This window comes from Clarias gariepinus, chromosome 28, assembly GCF_024256425.1.
Source record: "Clarias gariepinus isolate MV-2021 ecotype Netherlands chromosome 28, CGAR_prim_01v2, whole genome shotgun sequence".
Taxonomy (NCBI): Eukaryota; Metazoa; Chordata; class Actinopteri; order Siluriformes; family Clariidae; genus Clarias; species Clarias gariepinus.
Genome location: NC_071127.1, coordinates 16,380,001 through 16,405,684, shown reverse-complemented (window position 1 = coordinate 16,405,684; position 25,684 = coordinate 16,380,001). Strand labels below are relative to the sequence as shown.

The window sequence follows — 25,684 nt, the reverse complement described above, 5'->3', positions numbered from 1 at the left end:
TGTTCTGTGAAGCCCTCAGAGGTTTGTTAGAGAACATTAGTGAACTAACAGCATCATGAAGCCCTAGGAAAACATCAGACAAGTCAGGGATAAAGTTGTGGAGAAGTTTAAAGCAGGGTTAGATTATAAAAAATATATATATATCCCAAGCTCTGAACATCTCACGGAGCGCTGTTCCATCCATCAAACCTACCAAGACATGGCCGTCCATCTAAACTGAGAGCATCAATCAGAGAAGCAGCCCAGAGGACCATGGTAACTCTGGAGGAGCTGCAGAGATCCACTCGTGGACTCCACAAATCTGGCCTTTATGGATGAGTGAAACCAAGAAGAAAGCCATTGTTAGAAGAAAGCCATAAGAAGTCCCGTTTGCAGTTCCATTTTCTTTCCACTTCACAATGATGTCATGGTCACTTTGTGTTGGTCTTTCACATAAAATCCCAATAAAATACATTTATGTTTGTGGTTGTAACATGAAAGGTTCATGGGGTATGAATACTTTTGCAAGGCGCTTTATGGATGAAGACAGAAGCTTCATGTTGGGGAATTTCCTCTAGTTTAGTTTAACTGATAAAATTCCCAGGTTGTGAAGTCAAATGTCTTTAAGATTATATGTTTTAAAGACAATCTTCCTTTATTTAAAGATAAAGGAAGTTTTTTAATTTAATAATATGTCACCAATCATGATGTTAATTTGCCGTCTGTATGGAGTTTCTCATATTCTCCCAACAGATTCTTAATACTTTCTAAAAAGTTTACTTCCTTTTTCTTGCCCTTTAGATGCTGGTATAAAAAAAAAAACTGTCTCTATTACCATAATATTTCGAACTGCACTGTTACAGTATATCTGCACTTGTAATTCTGATGGTATAACTTTATAGTCATTGCTGTTACACCACAACTCCAGTCACTACTGCTGCTCCTGGTTTTAGTCCACCTATACTACTGCACCTTTTTGCACATTTACTCCTCAGTGAAATTTGCACTGCCTCAGTATTAATGAAGACTTCAATCTATATTCTATGCTGATATTAATCTGATTTTATGTCCTGTACATTGTTTCGTTTATTATGTACTATCTATTGTTGATTGTTCAGCTGTACCGAACCCATATCCACCAACACCGTGGTGTGGTAATAAACAAATCTTGAAACTAAATGTGTGTTCTGCCTCATACGCAGTGTTTCAACCACAATGAATAACCAGACATTTCTATTTCAACAAATTGGCAATTTTACATTATTTGACAGACACCCTTATCCAGAGCAAATTACTGCACATTTTTATCTTATCATACATTTAAGCATTCGAGGTTTAAGGGCCTTGCTCAAGAGCCCAACAGTGGTAACTTGATGGAGCTTAGGTTAGAACCTGGAACCTTCTGATGAGTAGTCTATCATCTTAACCACTGAACTACCCCTGCCCTATTGTTTCTATGGGGCCGTACTCTAAACGTATATGTGAATTTGCAGATTTTCTGGTCAGTTCTTTAGACAAAACATTAATTGTTGGAGATTTTTTCATTTGCAGGATCCAGAAATGCGGGAAGGTGGCTTAGTGGTTAGCAGCCCAGAGGACCATGGTAACTCTGGAGGAGCTGCAGAGATGCACGCACTGAATTAGCCTTGCACTGTTGCCTTGCACCTCCAAGGTGGGCTTGTTGGGTTTCCTCTTACTTACTGGCTGCTGTTCTACTAGGTGCATAAATGAAACTACAGTTAGTCCAGACTGCAGGGGCCAGAGACCTCACTATAACAAGATGATATGAGCACATCCAGTAAGCTGTAACATTGACTGTAGTTAAAATACAACCCCAAATCCAAACATTTTGGGACAGTATGGAAATATGAAAAATAATTATCTGTAAAGTCACTTTGTACTTTATTGGAAACACTAGAACAACTTATTATTTGACAATTTACCATGTGAATTTAATTGTTATATTCAACCACAGTCATTCAATCACTATGATTATAGCATACAGTGTGGTATCTGGTTGACGTGATTGACAAATGAAACCTAATGTCAGTGGGCTAAATGAATAAAGACAAATTTTGTATTGATTGAAATCCACTAATTTCTTAAAATGTCTGCATTATTCTCGTGCTCCTGAGCATAATGAGACTAACCTATATAAACCTTACCATGATCAACTTTAAATCCTATACAGTGGCGTAAAAAAAAAAGTATTTGCTGTCCAAACCCACCCAGGCCTATGTGAAAAAGGTTTCATGAATGATCTGTGATTTTCGAAAAGCTGAGTGAAATTTCACTTGCAACCCCTAGGCCTGATTACTGCCAGACCTATTGAATTAAGACATCACTAAAAAAGAACCTGTTTTTTAAAGTGAATTATCTGAAGAAAAAAAAAATCAAGAGCATGTATCAAGTAATTAACATGTATCAGTCTAGAAAAAGTTCCCAAGGCATTTCTAAGGCTTTGGGACTCCAGCAGACCACAGTGAGATCCATTATCTACAACTGGAGATAAGTTGAACCAGTGGTGAACTTTCCCGGGAGTGGCCGGACTACCTGACCTAGAGCATACTGACTCCTCCAGGAGCTCATGAAAGAACCCAGACTAACATCTAAAGAACTGCAGGCCTCACTTGCGTCAGTTAAGGTCAGTGATCATGATTCAACAGTAAGAAAGAGATATGGTGGAAGCCACTAGTGATCAAAAAGAACTTAAAGGGTCGTCTCACATTTGCCAAAACAAATCTACCATAAAATCTTGAAGGAGAATGTCAGGCCATCAGTTTGTGACCTCAAGCTCAAGAGCTGGACAATGATCCGGAACACAGCAGCAAGTCAACAAAAATACATAAATAAGATTTTGGCATGGCCTACTTAAATCTGATTAAGATCCCTAAACAGGCCATTCATGCTAGAAACCCTTCAGTATGGCTGAATTAAAACAATTCTGCAAAGAATCCTCCACAGCGATGTGAAAGACTCGCCAAGTGTGTTGCCCCCTATTAAATTTAGGGGGCAATTATTTGGTCACATAGTGCCTTGTAGATTTGTACCATTTTTCATCCTTAATAAATGAAATAATTATTTAAAAACTGCATTCTGTATTTACTCAGGGCAAATCCTTTTTCATGGCACAATGTGGTACTGCAGTTATATGTACAGAAAACCTTAAGTAGTTTAAATAGCGTATACATGTTGATTACATGCAAATTTATTGCATAACCTTTTCATATAACAGGCATCAACTTAATAATTATGAATGGTGACGCAAAAGTGAGCAGGCAGGCATAATTCCTTAAATCACAACAAATACTTCTAGTCATTTAATTCAAAGTGCTGCTGTACAAGAGGAGGAAGGACTACAATGACTCAGCTTTTGAGTCAGGTCTGGTTTTTTTTTTAATGCTGCGTAGTAACTTAATAGAGCTGGTACTGAGTCACTGCACTCTCTAGTGCTCCATTTTGGGCTTCCTGTGACATTGAGAAGGGCACACTGGCACACTACCGACCTGTCTGATGCATTTGGCATCCATGATGACCTGACTACAGTAGATATACGGTGTGTGATTTATCTTTGTTTCATGTTGAACCATTATCGCCCAATTTAATTCACATTTATGTTGCGTTTTGTTCTACAGTTCGGCAGATACACTAACAGTCATACAGTTATTTAATAGGCTACCACTGGACAGTTAAAGACTGGACAGAATAAACATCAGGTTCTGCACTGATCAACCATAACATAAGGACCACTGACAGATGAAGTGAATAACTTTGATCACCAACTCTACACATGCAAACTGTTGAAAGGATCATGGACACCCACGCCCATGGGGCCCTACAGCCAGCCTGTCCAGTCCGATATCACAAAAAAAGGCCAATGCAGCACAAATGGGTAAAAAACCTCAATCCTGGGCATGAAAGAAAGGGGGCAGAACATCCAGTGCATCACAATGTCCTGCACCCTGGACCCAGCAGGCTAAAGGTGGTTCATCCAGCCTCCAAACTGCCCAGATCTCAATCTGATTGGTCACCCATGGGATGCAGCAGACAAACAAGTCTGTTTCATGAAGGTTCCACCCCACAAGCCACAGCATCCAAAACATCTACTTCTAATGTCCTGGTGGAAGACAACACGGGCAGAGGTCTTGTGGAGTCATGCCCAAGCTAGAGCCAAAGCTGCCATAGTGGCATAAGGGGAACCTACACAATGCTGGGCATAATGCTTTGCATTGTAATGTTATGGCTGACCAGGTTGTGTGTGAGTGTGTGTTTGTTTTTTATCAACTGCCCAGTTTGGGTGAGAACGTGCCCATGATAGAAACAGGCTCCTGTTCTTGAAAGGACTGGAACCTGATGTGGTCTTCTGTTGTTGTCGTTCATTCACCTCAAGATTTAAGGTTTTGCGCATGTTGAGATGCTTTTTTGCTCACCATGATTGTAAAGAGTTGCTATATCTTTTGTGGCAGCTCGAACCTTCCTCAAAAACAAGCCACTTTCAACTAATTTACTTTTTAACAATTGACATTTCGTCTCTCAGAATTGTAACTCAATTAGTTTTTTGTTAATAGCATCATTTTAGACCAACTCTCGAGATGTGCTGTGTGTGAAATTCTCAGGACATCATTAGTTTCTAAAATATTCAAACTAGTCCATCTGACACAAACAACCATGCCACTTGACCTGTATCTGCATGATTTTTGATTTTTGCATCGCATTACATTGCATTGACCGGTTAGATAACTGCATAAATGTGCACATGTGGATGGTATGGGTATGTTTCTACCTCTGAGAAAGGCTTTCTTTTTTTACACTGGCCATTTTCACTGTGTCATTGTTGTGTCCTTTTATGGAGTTTTGTGGGCGTCGCCAAATGCAAACAGGTTTGTGTGGGCTGGCATCATGTGGCATCTGAGCTTGGGCAGTCGACATAAAATTGACTGAGAGAGAGAGAGGAGGGAGGGGGGCTAAAAAAGGTGGGGATGGGGGGAAGGTAATTGGAATTGGACGTGATCCGTCTCCTCCAAACTCTCCTCCCAGACAGAATAGCACAGCCAGATCCAAAACAAGAAGTGCGTCAGCTCTATTGGTAATGATTGTTTATCTATCTATCTATCTATCTATCTATCTATCTATCTATCTATCTATCTATCTATCTATCTACCTGTCTGTCTGTCTGTCCGTCTGTCTGTCTGTCTGTTTATTTGTAATGTCTCAGTCATACGTTTAGCTACAGAATGTTGCTTTTGTATGTTTAGACTTATTTTCTAGGCAACTAAAAAATTATTTCTCTTTCTCTCTCTGTCTTTTCACACACGTACACAAACATATATACTGTATCCTGCCCACCACAGGAACTTACTGTCAATATGTAAGTATGCAACTTTTTCTACTACTAGTGTATAGAACTTGTTTTCTTTGTCCTAATTCCTCTTTTCATTAAGGTATGTTACCAAATACATGGTCATCAATAATCATAACAATACCCATGGGTGTCTTTGAGAGGGTTTTAAAGTATCAAAACCGCAAACATACAGTACATACAGTACTAACGCACTACCGAACACCTTTTAAGCATTAGAGTTTGTGCATCCTTTAAAAGAGTGCTCTGAATGAATACTGGGAATTTATTCTAATTTATTTAAAAGTCTTGGATTATTGCCAGGTAAATCTTGGCATTTGATGGCATAAATACCATCTCTACAGGTCTGCCCCAGATCAAGATGTCACAGCTGACCCAGGAGCCCCAGACAGGGAGGGAGGACCAGCAGCCCCAGCAGCCCAGCCCCCAAACACCAGCAGCAACCTTCGTCTCCAACACACACAGGCTCAAGTGGATGAGGTAGGCACATCAGTCATATAACAATTTTTTTTTACTAGTTATAAGTCACATTCTGTAGAGTACCCTTCTGGAATGAGTGTTTTTGTATGACTGATAGTGGCACGTTGATTTAGTGGTAAGCACTGTTGGCTTGCACCTCCAGGATCTGGATTCAATTACCGCCTCTGGTGGGTTTCCGCTGTGTGCTCTGATTTCTTCTCATAGTCCAAACACATGCAAATTTGCGTTCCCAAATTGCTTGTAGTGTATGAATGTTGAATGGTCACAGCTGTAAAAATGGGAATAAATACAATGGTCACCGTTGGCCTCCACGGCCTGTAGCTGGACTACAGACGTTCCTAGATGGATGGATGTCTCTCTGTGAGTGAATTTCATGTAAAGCCTCTTGTTTTTTTATTTTATTTATATATTAATACATTAATACATTACATTTTTTTGTAGGATATATTAACTTTTTAATAATTACTGAGCTCACCTTAAATGATCCCTCTAGGTGGTGGATATCATACGTGTAAATTTGGACACTATCATGGACCGGGACAAGAATCTGTCGAACCTGGACGACCGGGCTGATGCATTGCACAGTGGAGCTAAGATGTTTGAGAGCAGTGCTGCCAAGCTGAAAAACAAGTACTGGTGGAAAAACTGTAAGGTGTGTTATGTAAATGTGTTGCACTGTGTGTGATCTTTCAGGTTGAGCAGGAACAAAATGTTAGGGCCTTGCTCAAGGGCCCAACAGCGGGGCAAATTGGTGGTGCTGGGGTTTGGACCTGGGACCTTCCAATGCCCTACCCACTGAGCTACCCCTGAAATTATTTAGTACTAATAAATGTGTCTAGGCTCTTTAATGGGATTTTAAAAGTCAGTTCTCTTAAATCTTTTGCATGTCTGCTATGTTTGCACGCATGAAATAGTTTCATTAACACAAGTAATTGTGTGGTTTTGTTTCAAGACAACCTTGGCAGAACTCTATAAGCTCTGATGCAAATAACTGATTCTGATGCCATGTGACTTCACTACACGTGAGACACCTCACGCTGTGCATTCAATTCATACAGTATGTCTTCATCCAAACCTCTGGCAAAATATCTCTCGCAGTAAATTAATAGACGCTCTCTTTTTCCCCCAGACCTTCTTCCACTCTACCGTGTGTTTTTACCCAAAAATGGCAGACCAACTTCGTACTTAATCATGTCCTTCAGTAAAAACCAGGGTGATGTCACCGGATTTAAACTCTGCTGTATTGCATCATGCAGTAACTAACAACCCTTTATCTTTTATATCATGCTTTCATCCAATGCTACCTACTGTATGTGAATAAGAAGAGCATAAAGGCCAAGGATGATAAAATGAAGCAAGAACTGGCGGCACAGTTTCTGCCACTTGTTCCCTTATACCCCTATTTTACCTACGTGGTTTCGCGCGGTGGCCATAAGTACGATTCATCATGATTGACTGCGAGTTTTTGACGCTGTGAGTATGTTTCCATCTTTCCGCGCGAAAAATTAAACAGCAGAACGCCGGCGGGCAATCACGGTGACTCACGGTGCCTAACTCCGCATCTCACCGTGAGTCAAACCGCATAGGTGAGATAGGGGTATTAGAGGTTGTTCCTCAAAGTTATTCCTACTTATCTACTTAATCGGATGATAACATATCACTATCCTTATGTGAGTGGTATTTTGTTCCCATCCACAAGAGTTTATTGAATATTTTAATGCTGTAAATCACATGCCATGGTCTACACAGTCAACTGATCTGAGCCCTCTTGAACACGCAAAGAGATCTTGGACCCCTCATCATCAAAACCACAGCTAAGGGGAAAAACTTTAGCTAGCATGATGTTCAACTCTCTAGTACACGTCCAAGGACATGGACATTGAATCTGCTAGAGTACTAAAGCTGTTCTGCTGACTGGTGGCGTTTACAAGCCTTAATATGGCACAATGTTGGTTTTTCATTTAATTTTTTAACTTAACTGTCTGTAGTTTTTTCCCCCAGAACTTTCTGTTTTTTTTTTTTTTTTATGATTCACAGAACTTTCTACAGTATAAACACACAAATTGGCATAATCTCATTGAGATTATTGAGAAATAAATTGTAATTTCTGTCCAATTAATCAAGGAGTACAAACTGTTGTCCATAAGGCACTGGTGGATATGCTTTTGGGAATATTACATTTATCAAATTGATATCAGATCTGGAGTGTATTATACAGGATGATTTACTCGAAAGAGGTCCTGAGTATTCTGTAATAACTCTTACTATGATGAAGCAATCTGAATAAAACAACATACTGGACAATGTGCCTCCTCAGTACAGTATATGAAGCTTCAGACACGCTGGGATGCCCCTGAGTCTGACCAATAAGGTAAAGTAGGTGCCAGACAGCCATCATAGCCTCTGATATGTCCACTCAGAGAATCATTTCCGGGATATTGCATTTAATGCAATCGATTACACATACTTCAAGGTTTACAGCATTCAGATTGCTTCATCATAGCGGGAGTTATTACAGAATATTCGGGGCCTCTTTCAAGTGAATCACCCTGTAGTAGTAAATATGGCTTAATTGTGTATATATATTTTTTTTCTACAGTTCATTTAAATTTAATTGAACAGCAAATTATTGTGCAAGTTTAACTGTACGTGTGTGTGCACTGCAGATAAATGTTCACCTTTTTCCTAGATGATGATCATCATGGGAGTTATTGTGGTCCTCCTGATTTGTGTTGCTATTGGTAAGTAGATTACAAATAATAATAATAATAATAATGATAATAATAATAATGATGCCAACTGGAATGTACATTGGAATGCACAATGACACTGGGTGTTCAAGTCAAACTGGGACTTTTCATGTGAATGCCATAAAACTGTATTGAAACAGAAGACTTCAAGCACAATACGGTGACGAAAGAAAGCTCTGAAGCTCACTAAAGCAGTTCCAGTGAAAATTCTGATCCAGTGAACAACTGATCCTTGAAAATCGACAAGATATTTTGTCACCAACTTGCAGAAGCGATGCATCTGTCAACACCACTTGCATAGAACAAGTCCTGCACTGTAAGCCTGATCTAAAGAAGAAGGCATGTTCACAACATGTGTATTAATGGTTAAATGATTTAACTTGCACCAGAATGTCCCTTCAAGTAACATAAGAAAACGTGACATATTTACATTTACAGTTTATACTCACGGACAACAGAAACGTTGCATTTTTACAAACCGTACAATTTTTTTTACTGTTATGAAAACCCTAAATCTAAATCTAATTTTGTTGCAGTCAAGGTAAAATGACCTTTATGTTCAATAAAGCATTACTTTATCCCCATAGGAGTTGACATTACTTGATGTTTAAAGTTAGAAAAACCTTTTGATTGTGCATTTTTCCCCTTTACTATCATGAGTAGGAGAGAGGACTATTAAATCATTCAACTTGGTGCGATGCAAACAGATATCGCCATATGGTTCGGGTTTCCAGGACAGGATAGACCAAATAACACAAGAGACGAATTTGAAGGGAAATCCTACAGAAGGCCCTGTCTGCGTTCTCAAGTCGAAATTAATAACAGGGGCTCATTCGCTCGATACTGACTTTGTATACATGGTGTTGAACACACCAACTTTTCCTTGTCAATCTCAGAATTTCCATGATTACTGGAGCTAAACCTTCCAAATTACTGGTGCTGATTGACACAGAGGTTTTCATTTGAAAGAAATACATTCTGTTAGAAATGCATACGTGCAACATTTCTTCTGTCCATGAGAATAGTTACCAAGAGCTTCTTTGTATTAAGTGATTGGCAAATGAGGAACATGACAATCCAAACGCACAGCCCGTCTAGTTGGGGTTTTCTTTTTTTTTTTTTCTTCTTTTTTTTTTTTTAAATAACTGCCTGGTTTGGGATTTAAAACATCTCAGTTTTAAAACCCTTCTTGTGATCTCTTTTCCCCCACAGTGTACTTCTACCACTGAGTGCAAGCATGTGGATTTCTACCAAAGGAGCAGATTATTAGAGCAGTTTTCACCGAAGCTCATACCACCATTCTTTTCTCCTAACTGATGCCTTGAATCCAAATGTAGCATGTGTGCCTCCACATCTCTGTCAGAATACCAACCTGTGTGGTTTGCAAGAGAGAGCTCTTACTGTTTATTGCTTATTCTTTTTCCTTTTAAGTGTTCTGAAACAGCCGAGGGTTCGATTCCTGTCTCGGGGCAGTGTGTGAGGAGTTTGTATGTTGTCCCGTGCTGGGTGGGTTTCCTCTCAGTACTGGAATCAGGGGTAGCTTAGTGGTTAAGGCATTGGACTACTGATTGAAAAGTTCCAGGTTCAAATCCCAGCACCACCAAGTTGCCACTAAGGGGCCCTTGAGCAAGGCCCCTAACCCTCAAATGCTTAAATGTAAAAAATGAGACAAAAAAATATAAGTTGCTCTGGATGAGGGTGCTCAAATGTAAAATTCCTCCCAAAGACATAAAGATTATGATAACTGAGGTTCCTGTAGTGTAAGTGAGCACTGTGATGGATTGGCACCCTGCCCCATGCCCAATGTCTCCTGGGATAGGCTCCTGGCCCCTCTGCGACCCTGTACAAAAGGTTATAAATTGGTTTATAAGATTTAATGAACTTTCTGAACCATTTTAACTGGACAAAAATAGTAACTCTGAGTAATAATGAGCAACAAGATATAGATTGATTTTTGGTTATTTTATAATTTGATCAATAACTTTCTAATAATACTGTTTCGATTATATTGAATGCATTCCTAAATAATAAAATTAACTGCCACTAAATATTAAAAGAATGATACATAAGCTCTGGGAAGACTTAAAGATTACAGTTGGGAATTTTAGCATATGCCTCCAGATTAGTTTAAAGAAAGATCATAAACTGTATGCATATTATTTAATACAAGCAGAGATCTATTGCTGATCTATTGGATTATGTAACATCCATATTCCACAGTGTTTGGTGTACAGTACTTTGTTTAGCCTTTAATGTCACAGTTTGCTTATTATATACTAATTGTAATAAATATTTGAAAAGCAGTAAGCCACTGTCTCTTGAGTCAACTTAATGTATTTTATATTTTAAAAATGTCAGCTGGCACAGCTTGCCTTGACAAATCTCCTTGGTAACATTATATTTAATGCACACACACAAAACCATAAAAAATAAACTGCTGCTCATATATTCATTTCTTTTTCAGATTTCTTTTCAGATATTAAACTGATCCCATCAGAAGGGTGGATTCAGCGTGGATTTCATGCCCAAAATGTAATGAAAACTTAAAAAATGTATCAAATAATACTATATTTGGATCATGCAGTATCTTACAAGATATCCTATTTATTCATAAGGTTTTAATTTTAGTTGTTCATCCGTCAGGCTACAGTGATTAGGTAAGCTTTAATGTATTTAGCCCTTCAGTATAGGCCTACAGCAAAGTAGAAAGAGTTTGGCCTCATAAAATAATCCCCCAAACAGCTGTCAAAATTGACCAAAAACAAAAAAAAATATTCTGTCACTAATTGATATATATATTCAATATCACAATCGAAAATATTTTTGTTTTTAGAATATTTATTAGTGATGCATGCAATGATTACAGAATAACCAAAAAAATGCAAAAAATTTCGGTGGACAACACCGGTCATTTCACTGTCTCTCTGTGAATCCTCTGAGAAAGGCTGATTTATATGGCTGTGTAATTGGTCTTTTTAAACACACCTATTACAACTGATTAGTTTTGGCTTGTGTTCAATTGAGGCAATTGGACCCAAGGCCTTTAAATGATGAACAATGTTTACTATAGTAAAGCAACGGAACCATGGACTCAAGAAGATGTAACTTCACTGCTGCTGAAACCAATGCACTACTAGAGGGTGTTCGGTGCCATTATGGAACAATAGTGGGAAGTTTTAATTCTGCTAAGGATACCAACAAAAAGAAAAATGATGTTTGGATTTTAATCACAGAAAATGTGAATGCCATAGGGTCTGGCCAAAGGAGGACCACAGACCAAATCAAATTGCGGTGGAAGAATCTTAAGGCCAGGGCAACAAAGGACCATGCTGAAGCCAAAAACCCACAAACAGGCAACAAGCCCTTTAAGAGGGGAGATTACACAGATGTGGTCCTCGACATCATTGGAGGTGAGAAGTCGCAAGCTCTCCGTGGTATTCAAGGTGTTGTAGGGGATGGCGAGCCTTGGATTGAGGACGAGGAGAAGAATCTGCCAGTTCCTCCTGAGGCTGATCCAGAGAGCATATTTATATTGAATCTCAGCTCTGTTCCTGAGGAAGAAGCTGGATCCTCATTGGTTGAGCCAGTGGTAGTTGCCACAGGATCTCAGAGGTAAGGCTTGAAGCGCCCTTCATCAAACAAAGATGATAATTACAAAAAGAGTCTGAACCCTTTCAGCACAGCTTCGTCTGGCAGAGGAACAACTGACTCTTTTTTTATCCGGATTAAACCTTTTGAAAAACTGGGCCCAGATGATACAGATACATCAGCCTCGCTTAATTGGTAGAGGAGGAGGCGTCGCAGTTATTGATCATCGTACAAAAACACGGACTCAAATTTACCTCATTAAAGTTCTCTATAGTAACATAACAAGTGTAGCAACAAATAATCTGCTCAATCAATTTAGCTAATTATTATTTATAGACCACCAGGGTCATACTGTGAATTTCTCTGTGAATTTGAAGGCATGGTGTTAAAACTGCTGGAGACTTTAATATTCAAACAAAAGTTTCTGCATCTTTCTCTAATTTTGCGAAACACCTATTAATCCATGCTGCTACTACTGGGATCTTGTGGCAAGATTGATATAGTGTACAATCTTGCGGTGATTATAAAATGCATGTTTGTGTGATTATATGTTGACTTTAATTGTACATATAATTTTACTTTAACAGTCTATGAATATATAAGTATATTTTAGTACAGAATTACAAATTAACTTAATCCCACAAAAACCTTTCCACTGCATTTCATTGCTGTCATTAAAGGACCTACTGAGATCATTTGAGTAATCGTCTTGTTAACTCAGGTGAGAATGTTGACGAGCACAAGGCTGGAGATCATTATGGCTTTTTTGTAACCTTGGCCAGATCTGTGCCTTGCCACAATTCGGTCTCTGAGCTCCTCAGGCAGTTCCTTTGACCTCATGATTTTCATTTGCTCTGACATGCATTGTGAGCTGTAAGGTCTTATATAGTCAGGTGTGTGGCTTTCCTAATCAAGTCCAATCAGTATGATCAAACAGAGCTGGACTAAAATGAAGGTGTAGAACCATCTCAAGGATGATCAGAAGAAATGAACAGCACCTTTTAAATATAGTTAAATATATGAGTGTCACAGCAAAGGGTCTGAATACTTGAGCCCATGTGATATTTCATTTTTTCTTTTTTAATAAATCTGCAAAAATAGACTATATATACACACACACACACACACTAATATATATTTATTATTAAAAAATATATATCGGACATTACAGTAACTCAATACTTGAGTAGTCTTTTCACAGAATACTTTTTTACTCTTACTTCAGTAATATTTTGGATGACTACTTTTTACTTCTACTTGAGTAATACTATTTTAAAGTACTTACTTAAGTAAATTTTTCGGCTACTCTACCCACCTCTGACATAGAGCTTTATCAGTAATCTCTCAGAGTTATCAACTATGATTGGATCACCGTCTGACTCCACAGAACTCGATCAGGCGACCGAATATTTAGAGTCAACATTCCGTTGTACCTTAGATAATGTAACTCCAGTTAAAAGGAAAATAGAGATAAGAAACTCGCTCCCTGCTATGACCACACACGCACTTTAAAACAGATAACTCGAAAATTAGAATGTAAATGGTGTCGAAGTAAATTGTCAGTATTTCAAATAGCATAAAGGAAAGCATCCTGAAGTATATATATATATATATATATATATATATATATATATATATATATATATATATATATATTGCCAAGCTAAGGAATATAGACATTTACATACATAGACGATGTCCCTAAACGATGCAGAATTTTTTTTTCATAATTTTATCACCTCTAGGTTGAACTGTTGTAAGGTTTTACTGTTTGGAAGTTCGGCTAGGTGCATAAACAAACTTTAGTTAGTCCAGAATGCAGCAGCGAGAGTTCTCACTAGAACCAGAAGCTATGAGCATATCATAGACTGCATTGGCTCCATGTGAAATTTCGCTTTGAAATTTCTACTTGATCTTAGTGCTGCATTCGACACTATAGATTATAATATTCTCATAGATCGCCTACAAAATCATATAGGTATTCAGGTGTAGGCATTAAAATGGTTTAGATCATACCTGTCTGCAAAGGCGTAGATTTGCTCTGGACATTGGTGGGGACCTAGGACTCCACCGCCCCATTCCCTGCCCCACGCAAAAAAACATGCATTCCGTGGACGGATTTGGGGTGGGGGGGGGCCCCACCCCAAATCCGTCCACGGAATGCATGTTTTTTTAATATGCTGCAAAATCACTTTACATTAATACTAGCAATGATTCGATTGATATTAATCCACTCGAAATGCAATTTATTAAGTTAAATAAAGGAATAGTGTAATTTTAAAGGAATGTTGAATAACTGACAAAAAATAGTTTAATAAAGACTATTCGTTATTAAGCCATAGTGCAAATGAAACATCTCAAACATCAGTATATATGAAAGTAGATTACATCTAAACATAAACTACTGATAGATACCACACAACAGCTCAATGCCTATTGCTCCTATATGAAGGAGCCAAAAACATGCTTTCTCCTCTTGTTAACAGAAATAAACTGCTGGCATATTTGTTTGACATCGATATTGTCCAGACTGTACTGGTGGACATGGCATACAGCAGCATTGTTCAATCAAGCATTGTTGATCTGAGCCAGGTTTTTAGTCTCCTGAGAGTACTGAAACTCCTTTCAGCTTCAGCTGATGACACCGGGATAACTAAAAGCAGCCTGACAAGGGTTTCAATTTGATCAAATAGACCCCTCGCCTCCACTGGCATTCCTCTCATGATAGTAGCCACTTCTGTACTAGATTTGAAACTGTATTTGGACTTGAACATGGCTAGCTGAACTTTTAGAGTCTCCCTGTTAAGTTCTGGATACTGATCAACAATATCATCCACCTCTCCTGTCAGAAGAATGTCTTCCAGCCTTTTCTGAGTCTTAGTGTGCAAATCTCGAATCAAATCATTAATGTTTGCCAAGTCTGTAAATGCATTTTAAAAACTTTTTGTGTGAAGTGGATTGTCTATTGGTGAACCGTCAACAAATTTCTAGCCATGGCAATATTAGTATGTAGCATATCAATTTCTTTCACAAGACTGATTTCTGACAAATAGTCGTCATTAGATTAGGAGAACTGACAGGGATCATATTTATACTTTTACATTTAGCTGTTAAATCTGCTATTAGTGTTAAATCTGTATTCACAGACTATAGCCTGTCCTGCTATAATGAATGTGCGTCAAAGCCACTATCATTAACATCCCCTCTGTCCACCCTAAATCTACCCTGCCTGTCTGATCTATACTATTTTGTAGATCTGAAAGGAGAACCGTCTGGTGTAATTCCAGTGAAATATGGGGTCCCACAAGGGTCAGTTTTAGGACCTCTGCTGTTCTCAATATACATGCTTAAAAGATTGGATGACCAATCACTTTCTTTTACTAAATTTAGATAAGACGGAGATATTACTTATCGGCCCAAAAACCAGCACACAACAGCTTTTACAATTCAGCCTGCGTTTAGAAGGATGTACTGTTACTACCAGCTCAACAGTAAAAGACCTGGGCGTAACTTGTCTTTTGAAAATCATATTTCCAATATCACAAAAACAGCCTTTTTCCATCTTAGAAATATTGCCAAACTTAGGAGCATCTTATCCGTATCTGATGCAGAAAAGCTAGTTCATGCATTCATGACCTCCAGATGGGACTATTGTAATGCATTACTAGGTGGTTGTCCTGCAACCTCAATAAACAAGCTTCAGTTAGTCCAAAATGCAGCCGCCAAGGTTCTCAATAGATCCAGAAAATATGATCATATAACCCCAATATTATCATCCCTGCACTGGCTACCTGTTCAGTTTAGAATTAATTACAAAATAGTATTACTCACATACAAGGCTTTAAATGGTTTAGCTCCCACATACCTCACCAGTCTTCTGATACGCTACAATCCACCACGCTCCTTAAGATCACAAAACTCCGGACTTCTGGTAGTTCCCAGAATTTTAAAATCTACAAAAGGGGGTAGGGCTTTTTTATATTTAGCTCCAAAGCTTTGGAATAGCCTTCCAGAAAGTGTTTGGGGAGCAGACACGGTTTTCCAATTCAAAGTAGACTCACACATCTCTTTAATCTGGCCTACACGTAACTCATCCCGCAACCTCATACTCCAGTACTATATCTGATAGTAGTATCTATCCTGAATGGCAACTATGCTAATTCTCTCCATCTGTTCTGTATTTTTCTACCCATCCCGAGGCATCTGGAGATTGTGCCAGCTTCAGTAGACAAAGGCCAACCCTGCGAGGTTTCTGAGGCATCCAGAGAAGGACCAGCTCCAGCTGGATTCTGCTTTATGATGGTTGGAGCTAAACATGCTGCTCCTGTGCTTCCAGTGACCCAGAGCCCATCTGCCCTCTGCACCTACTGACTCTCTGTGCTGAACTGGACTTCATGTTAATTTAAATAACTTGTTATATTGAACTTTCACCTGCACAACACACATGATGTTATTTCTATCTGTTATCACCCAGATGAGGATGGGTTCCCTGATTGAGTCTGGTTCCTCTCAAGGTTTCTTCCCATTGCCATCTCAGGGAGGTTTTCCTTGCCACCGTCGCCGTCACCCTTGGCTTGCTCATCAGAGACATTTAATTCATTATTCATTCATTTATCTCATTATTATCTAGAAACATTTTTCTCACACATACACACTTCCAAATATTTTCTTCCCTAAAAAAATATTTTATTTTTGTGAAGCTGCTTTGAGACAATGACCATTGTTAAAAGCGCTATATAAATAAAATTGAATTAAATTTAAAAATACTACTTTTGACCATAAAGTACTACATAGTCTCGCGCCACAGTACCTGAGTGAAGTGTCTTACGATCCGCCACACGTACTTCAATCAAAGGATGCAGGCTGCTTGTCAGTACCATGTATTATGAAAAAACATATCCTTTCAATTAATGTAATTGGATAACAATCCAAGCATCCAGTGTATCCTCTCTCAGTGAACTTAGCTTCACACCAGCTTCATGATAGTGAATGAGACCTAAAAGGCTAAGATTGCCTGAGGATGGTTGTTGAACACTTTTAAACAAAAAACACTTTTATTAAACAAAAAACTCTTATAGCACATCACAATCAACAACTGTTAAAGGAAAATTAACTCCCAGGTAGGTTAAGTAGACTAAACCATGCTGATGGTGCTCAGAACAAAGGGAAATATTTAAACCATGGTGAAAAATATAACTTGAGCTTTTGTACTGTTTATCATTATGTTTCAACTTGATAAGAATGTGGGACATTCAGTTGAGTAAATGTGAATTTTATTATATGTACTAATGTAAGGAACACAGTGGAATCTGCCAGAAGGACCAGGGTTGGGAACCAATGTACTAAACAATGCTTTTAAATATAGAAAAAAAAAAAAAAATATATATATATATATATATATATATATATATATATATATATATATATATTAGAAGTGAACTTAAAATGAATTAAATTAAACTTAATTGCAATTCTTTACTACATACGTAATTAAATATGGAGTACAGTATTTTTTTTCTCCTAACAACTTTGTTTTCGGGTCACTGGTGTGTTTCAGTGGACTCTTTTTTTTATTTTTTCCCCCTCTTTTCCATTTCCTAAACGTCAACATGTTTTAAAATTATATAGCTTGACTTGTCAGAGATTTGTTCGGGTAAAACACCAATTTCAGTTCAGGAATGTTGTTTTCAGACCTAGGTCCACATTCAACCATGTGACGATCATGAGACCTTTAATGCTTACAATCACAATAAATTCATCATGTTATAAGCCTTGGGATTGCATCTAAAATTCTATAAAAGCACTTCAATCAACGAAATATCAGACGAATTAATGTATAAATGTACTAATAAATAAGATCGTAAGAAAGATCAGCCACAAAGCAATGCCATTTTCAGCTTTAAATTAGTAAGAAATTATATATTTTTTGCTAATATTTTTAAAGGAAGTGTTTGCTAGTCTATAATAACAGTAAAATCTATCAAAATAAAAGTCTGCAAAAAAGTTGAAGAAAGTATTTTATTAAAGAAAAAATATCAAATACAAGTGCTCACATTAAACAGCTTCTAATTGTTAGGAGTACAGATTAATGTATAAATCAAACATCAAATGACTTACTATAGTAGAAAACAAGCCTATGCATTTGCTTTAAGCTAGTACATCTATTCTAAGCAAAATGGTTAGGGATCAGTCGTTTTAGAGGGGCTTTATGTTCACGTTTCTACCAGGGATGTACACATCTACGGTCAAATAACGAGGCATTATACCCATCTACTTAAACTAAATGAACAACAGTAATTTCCACAAGCGCAAGCTGCAGACTGGAAAACACCACATGAAGGCTATCCACCATTTGCAGCTCAACAGAGTTTATGAATAACACTTAGCACCCAAATCGTTGCCCTCGGACAGGTGGGTTTTATTTTATTCTAGCCTAGGATACCAACCTTTAAATGTTTTTACACCTAAATCCTACAAAAGGTACCACATTTCTTAAAAGGGCAAAAGGACATCAGTCAACTTTTCAGATGTTAAGTATTTTGACCACTAAAGGGTTAAAGTAGGGTTTCAGCGATAAGACTGTAATAGTACCGTGGTTTAAATTTTCTTCAGGAAATTCAAAACCACAATCGAATCTTTCTAAAAAATGGTGATCTTTCTTTTTTTTTTTTTTTAAATACTGGTGCTGGGAGGGGGGATTTTGTTTGTTTTAATCTTTTGTCCAAAGTTTTTTTTTTTAAGAAAAAGACTAAACGCAGGAACAGAATTGCCACAAATAATTTTCCCGAACTTTGACGTTTATACATCAATCAAGACACACTGCAATGGAAAAGTCATGAAAAAGTATTGATCTTTTTAAAATGAAGTTACACAACATGTGCTGCAGTACATCACCACATAACCATAGCTAATCAAAACAATTAGAAGGGCTGCATTTCTTGGAAATTCACATAAAACACGAAGAATTTGGACAAAAATGACAAATATATCCGACATCAACATAAACAACTAGATTTACATATAAATATTTCAGTTCACATGGTTAGCCCAAAAATTATTTTTTTTATGTTTTAAATTTCTGTTTTCAAATTCACAAAATAAAAAATAAAAATGTAATGGAGTTTTTATAATTCTATAATTATAGCTTCTGGTCAGCAAAATGTCCATTTAGTTTTATGCCCTGAAAAACGGAAACAGTTTTCACAAATCATGGGGAAAAAAAAACATTACATTCAACTCCTGAAATAATTAAGATGTTACTTCCTAAACAAATGGAAATTCATTTCAACATTTTTTTAACAGACAAATGAATTAATTCGCACAAACAAATAAAAGTAAGCAACCGTCACATCGAATCTGAATGTAAATGTACATGACGGATGACATGGGGAGAATGGGAAAACTCCTTTCAAACACATTTAGTAAAGCAAGCCGCCAATTTTTAAAAGCAGCAAGCAAAACAGACAGTCCCGAACTTAAGACTTCAATTACGCTTTTTCGATTTTTTCGGGCTACACCTCCCAATCAGTCATGTGTTCATTAGAGAAGGATTCATTTAGATTTTTGTACATTGCAGTTTTTATTGCAATCACATTGAAGCATTAAAAATTACCAATTGTACCTGGTAGTGTTAAAAACAGTATATAGAAGAGGTTTGAATTCCTGGAAAGGTTTCTAAAAGGTTATTTTTTTTTAACTGTATATTTTAGACTATTTATCATTTAAAAGTTTTCAAAAATTATTGAAAAGTGTCAATTCTAAAATCATAGACTGACAGATTGAGACGGTGAATCAAATAGAGCAATAAAATCTGAAACTGACCTCAATCTATTTCAGCTTTAATGATCATGAGCGTAATTTTGATACCCTGTTGTAATTCATTGTTGGTGTAAATGACAGAAGATAATCAAGAATTTATCATTAAAACCGGCTTTAGTTTAGATGTTCCCAGCCAGCTGCTCCCAATTTAAATGACAGACTACGATGTTCGCTAAGTTACATCTACTTACGTCAAGCCGAAGAGCATCTGTACTCTCCAGTACTGTACAATAATAGTACAAATAATGACAAACGTGTTTATGAAAATGATACTGTGATACTCATTCCATCTTTTTTTATTCTGTATTCCACATTTTATCAAGTCAAAAACTTGATGAAAAATATGCACACTCAAGGTACAAAGTCAACATTCTTGAAACGCTTTTAAAAGATCTGAAATCCAGTCGTCTCACTCACCATGTCATGCACCTTAAAAAAAGTTTAAAACTGCTTATTGATTAGAGGTTGTTTTATTTTTTCCCCACTCTTCTTCTTCCCCCATTTTTTTCTCTCCAATGCCTTCTCTTATTTTTTTTTTTTATAAATAAATTCAAGGACACATGGTCTCACATGGCACGTTTAAGACCTGATCACATGGATGGCAGCCCAGGCTCAGGATGCAGTTATGTCTAGCTAGAATAGTCCAGTGATGGGACCGCTAAACTGCATGCTGTTATTTTTCTATTTAAAAAAATCAAAACTGAAAAAAAAAGAAATTTTCACGATAGATCCTGCACCAATACTTTTCCAACAACATCCAGAATCAAGCCTAGTGGAAGTTTTAGGCTTTCTTGAAATTACGATAACGCTGCTGAGAAAAAAAAAAGATCTGAATAACCGATTAGTCCTGGAATAGCTTATTTTCGCACCTAATATATCTGTATAAATAATAACAGAAATTGCTCAGTGTAGCCAGATGGTTACTGGTTTAAAAAAAATCCAAATTCCATAATTCCATTTTGTCTGTTGCAATGGGGATTTATACGAAAATGGATGTACCATGCAGTATCAAAATAAACATTTCTTTTAAAAAGACATGCAAAAGCACAAGAGCTGAGCAACAGAAGGATAAAAGAAAAAAAAAGAAAAAAAAAGATAATTGCATTACTAACCTTCGGGACAATTTGTATGAAATCTGGTAAAAACCCATTCAAAAATATTTGTGCTCTATTCTACCCAATGATTTACTTCTTTTTTTGGGATTTACCTCCTACCCTTGAGAACAAACTCTTTCTGCTGTTATGCTCATGAACCCCCTCAACCGAGGCGTTGTTTAGCTCGTTCTCAGCAACCTGCTCTATACTGTCTGGTTTTGCAGCACCTCCAGCAGACAGAACAGGATTTTCTACTGTTGCAGCCACATGGCTGCCGTCATTCTCACTGGCCTTTTGGTCTTCAGCGTCTGGCTTACTTGAATTCTTGGTTGACGCAAATGAGTTACGCGCCCGTTTGGGTGAGGGTTCGTCGTTTTCCTTGATCTCTTCTTTGACTTGAACGGTCGGAAGGGCTTCGACCTTTTTAGGACGGCCCCTCTTACGAGGCTGGCCATCAACGGAGGGGGTGCTGTTGTTAACGATAAAGTGTTCACGCTCCTCGGTAACTGTCTTGAGTTTTCCGGTTCCTGGCGGCCGGCCTCTTTTTCGTGGGGTGCCATTCGTCTCCTGTGGAAGAACCTTGACCTTGGTCCCAGAACCTGGAGGACGTCCCCGCTTTCTGGGAATTCCATCAATCACCTGCTTTGCGACCTTTACCTTCATGCCAGATCCTGGAGGTCGCCCTCTCTTTCGAGGAGTTTCATTTGTCTCACCTGAAATAAACTTCAGCTTTTTTCCAGAGCCTGGGGGTCTTCCCCTCCTTCGAGGAGTCCCATTCTCTTCCTGCTGCACCAGCTGCTGCTTGACATAAAGCTTGTTTTTAGAGCCCGGGGGTCGCCCTCTTCTTACTGGAGTCCCTTCGACTGGCCGCTTCACTGGAGATGGACCTGCTGGCCGTCCTCGTTTTTTCTTAAACGAGCCTCTTGGCCTTCCCCTTCTTCGTGGAGTGTCTCCGCCCATTTCAGCGATCTTTATACTTTTTAGGTTCCTGTCAACTCTGCCATTTTGTAAACCCATCGATTCATATTTGCGTGGTCTACCTCTCCCTCTTTTCTCTTTTGGCATGTCTACGAGTGGATGAATGCGAGGTCTCCCAAGAGGCTTTGTGAGTTTCCGTTTCTTGCTCAACCTTAAAATCCTTCCTGCTTCCTCCTCCGGTGTGAGGGGAATCTTTCTCGGCCTTCCTGGGCTTCTTATCTTTTTCGGACGACCGCGCTTCTTGACTTTTGGCCGTATCACCGTCTCTGGGGAAAAGAAATCCACTCTTTTGGATGTCCTAGCGTTTTGAGATATCTCTTTTACCAAGATAACTTTTTTCTTAAAGGACCCCCGTGGTCTGCCCCGGCCGCGTTTGCCCGAGTTGACGCTTCCGTTGGCCAGAGGGTTGCTAGAATCATCCTTCTGTTCAACCTCCATCACAACGTTATTTAAGCCTTAACTGAGGGTCTGGGACCTCCACCCAGGCTTGCCTTCTCCAACTGCTGAATTCTAAAGAGGAAACAAAAACTTTTTAGCAATGGAGCAGCAATCTAACATTTTTCTCCTCAAAACCACAATTAATTATTTTACAAGACTTAATATTAATACTACTTTGAGCTGCAATTTAAAGCTTCAGACATGTCAGTTCAAGTATATTTGGCTGGATAAACGTTAATGAAAATTCATATTTTAATGATAGCTCACTGATTAATACAGTTTTTTGCTTTAAATCAGAATTATATTCATGCTTATTTTCTTTAATGCAAATTCCAAGACATTCTGTCCTCACACCACCTAAAATTTAATTATAAATAAATATATTATATGCACCATTTGCATTTTTGTACTAACTGGGAATCATATATAGCGTGACATAAAATTAACTTGGGTAATTTAGTTTTTCCAAATATACAAAGTGATTTCGGAAATAAAGCAAAACTTATTTAATTACAAGACACAAGTATTAGTTTTAACATACAAGCATTCACTTCTTACACCACCATGTACCTCACCACACGCCACTGAATGTGTTTTATATACACAGATTAGCCACAACACATCATGACTATCTGCCTAATTTTGAGTAGGTTGCCCTTTTTGTCACCAGAACACTGGTCCGCTGTTCTAACTCCTTGCTATTGGAACCAGCATTGATCTTTTTTAGCATTTTAAGCTGTAAGAGCTCTTCTATTGGATCAGACTACACGAGCCACTCCCCAGGTGCACCACTAAGCCTTAGCCACCAGTTCACCGGTTTTCCTTCCTTGGATCAGTTTTGGTATGTCCTGACCACTGCAGAACGTCGACAACCCCCCAAGACCTGCAGTTATGGAGTTGCCCTGTCCCACTTGTCTGGATGTTACAATCTGGCCCTTATCACAGTAGCAACAGTTACAACATTTCTTTACAGTGGCACCTGTAAGTGCACAGGATACATCAGGCTGCAAGTTACCATTTTGTTACTGAAGTTAATGTGTTGGAAACCGAAAAACGGGCAAGCGTAAAATTAGACCAACTCCTGCAAGAGCCAAATTCCAAAACTCCAGCTCTTGTGAGATGTTCCTGGCCAGCAGCGGTCAGGACTCAACAAAAGTGATCCGAGGACAGAAAAAGAGTGGATAAGTGGCTGCCCATGACCCTGTCACTTGTGGGGAGAGAAAGCTGGCCTGCGGAGTCAGATCCAATAGAATAGTTGATTGCTGAAAGGGTTAATGCTGGTTCCCATAGAAAGGTGCCAAAACATAAAAGTGTATTACAGGGAGTGCAGAATTATTAGGCAAATGAGTATTCTGTCCACATCATCCTCTTTATGCATGTTGTCTTACTCCAAGCTGTATAGGCTCGAAAGCCTACTACCAATTAAGCATATTAGGTGATGTGCATCTCTGTAATGAGAAGGGGTGTGGTCTAATGACATCAACACCCTATATCAGGTGTGCATAATTATTAGGCAACTTCCTTTCCTTTGGCAAAATGGGTCAAAAGAAGGACTTGACGGGCTCAGACAAGTCAAAAATAGTGAGATATCTTGCAGAGGGATGCAGCACTCTTAAAATTGCAAAGCTTCTGAAGCGTGATCATCGTACAATTAAGCGTTTCATTCAAAATAGTCAACAGGGTCGCAAGAAGCGTGTGGAAAAACCAAGGCGCAAAATAACTGGCCATGAACTGAGAAAAGTCAAGCGTGCAGCTGCCAAGATGCCACTTGCCACCAGTTTGGCCATATTTCAGAGCTGCAACATCACTGGAGTGTCCAAAAGCACAAGGTGTGCAATACTTAGAGACATGGCCAAGGTAAGAAAGGCTGAAAGACGACCACCACTGAACAAGACACACAAGCTGAAACGTCAAGACTGGGCCAAGAAATATCTCAAGACCGATTTTTCTAAGGTTTTATGGACTAATGAAATGAGAGTGAGTCTTGATGGGCCAGATGGATGGGCCCGTGGCTGGATTGGTAAAGGGCAGAGAGCTCCAGTCAAGCCAGCAAGGTGGAGGTGGAGTACTGGTTTGGGCTGGTATCATCAAAGATGAGCTTGTGGGGCCTTTTCGGGTTGAGGATGGAGTCAAGCTCAACTCCCAGTCCTACTGCCAGTTTCTGGAAGACACCTTCTTCAAGCAGTGGTACAGGAAGAAGTCTGCATCCTTCAAGAAAAAAATGATTTTTATGCAGGACAATGCTCCATCACACCCGCGTCCAAGTACTCCACAGCGTGGTTGGCAAGAAAGGGTACAAAAGAAGAAAAACTAATAACATGGCCTCCTTGTTCACCTGATCTAAACCCCATTGAGAACCTGTGGTCCATCATCAAATGTGAGATTTACAAGGAGGGAAAACAGTACACCTATCTGAACAGTGTCTGGGAGGCTGTGGTTGCTGCTGCACGCAATGTTGATGGTGAACAGATCAAAACACTGACAGAACCCATGGATGGCAGGCTTTTGAGTGTCCTTGCAAAGAAAAGTGGCTATATTGGTCACTAATTTATTTTTGTTTTGTTTTTGAATGTCAGAAATGTATATTTGTAAATGTGGAGATGTTATATTGGTTTCACTGGTAAAAATAAATAATTGAAATGGGTATATATTTGTTTTTTGTTAAGTTGCCTAATAATTATGCATAGTAACAGTCACCTGCACACACAGATATCCCCCTAAAATAGCTAAAACTAAAAACAAACTAAAAACTACTTTCAAAAATATTCATCTTTGATATTAATGAGTTTTTGGGTTCATTGAGAACATGGTTGTTCAATAATAAAATTATTCCTCAAAAATACAACTTGCCTAATAATTCTGCACTCTGTAGTATGGGTAGCAAAAGAGAGACCTACTCTAGATTAGAGAGATGGTAGTAATGTTATGGCTGACTGGTGTATATGTACAGGTAGTCCCCGGCTTACAAACATGCTTCCGGAACGGAACTGGTTTGTAAGTCGGATTTGTTCTTACGTCAGACAAAGTCAGTCTTGTACATCATTTGACACAAATATACAATGTAAAGCATACCAACCCACTTGGACTAAATCTCTTTCCCCTTTTCCCCACACTGTCATCATGTGGCCAAAAACCATAACTGCCCCTAAGGAAATAAATCTTACATGACAGTGTTGTCTCTGCACCTTTAAATCACGAGG

At 38.4% G+C, this 25,684-nt stretch overlaps 2 protein-coding genes across 2 annotated transcripts in view; one reads left to right on the top strand and one right to left on the bottom strand.

Annotated features, from left to right (window-relative positions):
• Positions 1–5,000: 5,000 nt before the first annotated feature.
• vamp1a (vesicle associated membrane protein 1a) lies at positions 5,001–10,386 on the top strand. Its single transcript, XM_053489955.1, has 6 exons — positions 5,001–5,065; positions 5,331–5,347; positions 5,683–5,818; positions 6,312–6,470; positions 8,508–8,559; positions 9,781–10,386. Coding segments are annotated over exons 2-6 (366 nt in total). The 5' UTR covers positions 5,001–5,065; positions 5,331–5,345; the 3' UTR covers positions 9,798–10,386.
• A 7,769-nt stretch (positions 10,387–18,155) lies between these two features.
• Positions 18,156–25,684, bottom strand: part of si:ch211-288g17.3 (uncharacterized) — a 14,308-nt gene continuing 6,779 nt past the window's right edge. Inside the window, exon 2 of the mRNA XM_053489950.1 lies at positions 18,156–22,556. Coding sequence (XP_053345925.1) covers positions 21,159–22,484 — 1,326 coding nt within the window. The 5' untranslated portion in view covers positions 22,485–22,556 and the 3' untranslated portion in view covers positions 18,156–21,158. The remainder of the gene's footprint in view (positions 22,557–25,684) is intronic.

Coding starts and splice junctions, on each gene's coding strand:
- vamp1a (XM_053489955.1), top strand. Junction 5,819..6,311: donor CACAGGCTCAAGTGGATGAG/GTAGGCACATCA, acceptor TGATCCCTCTAG/GTGGTGGATATCATACGTGT. Junction 6,471..8,507: donor ACTGGTGGAAAAACTGTAAG/GTGTGTTATGTA, acceptor CCTTTTTCCTAG/ATGATGATCATCATGGGAGT.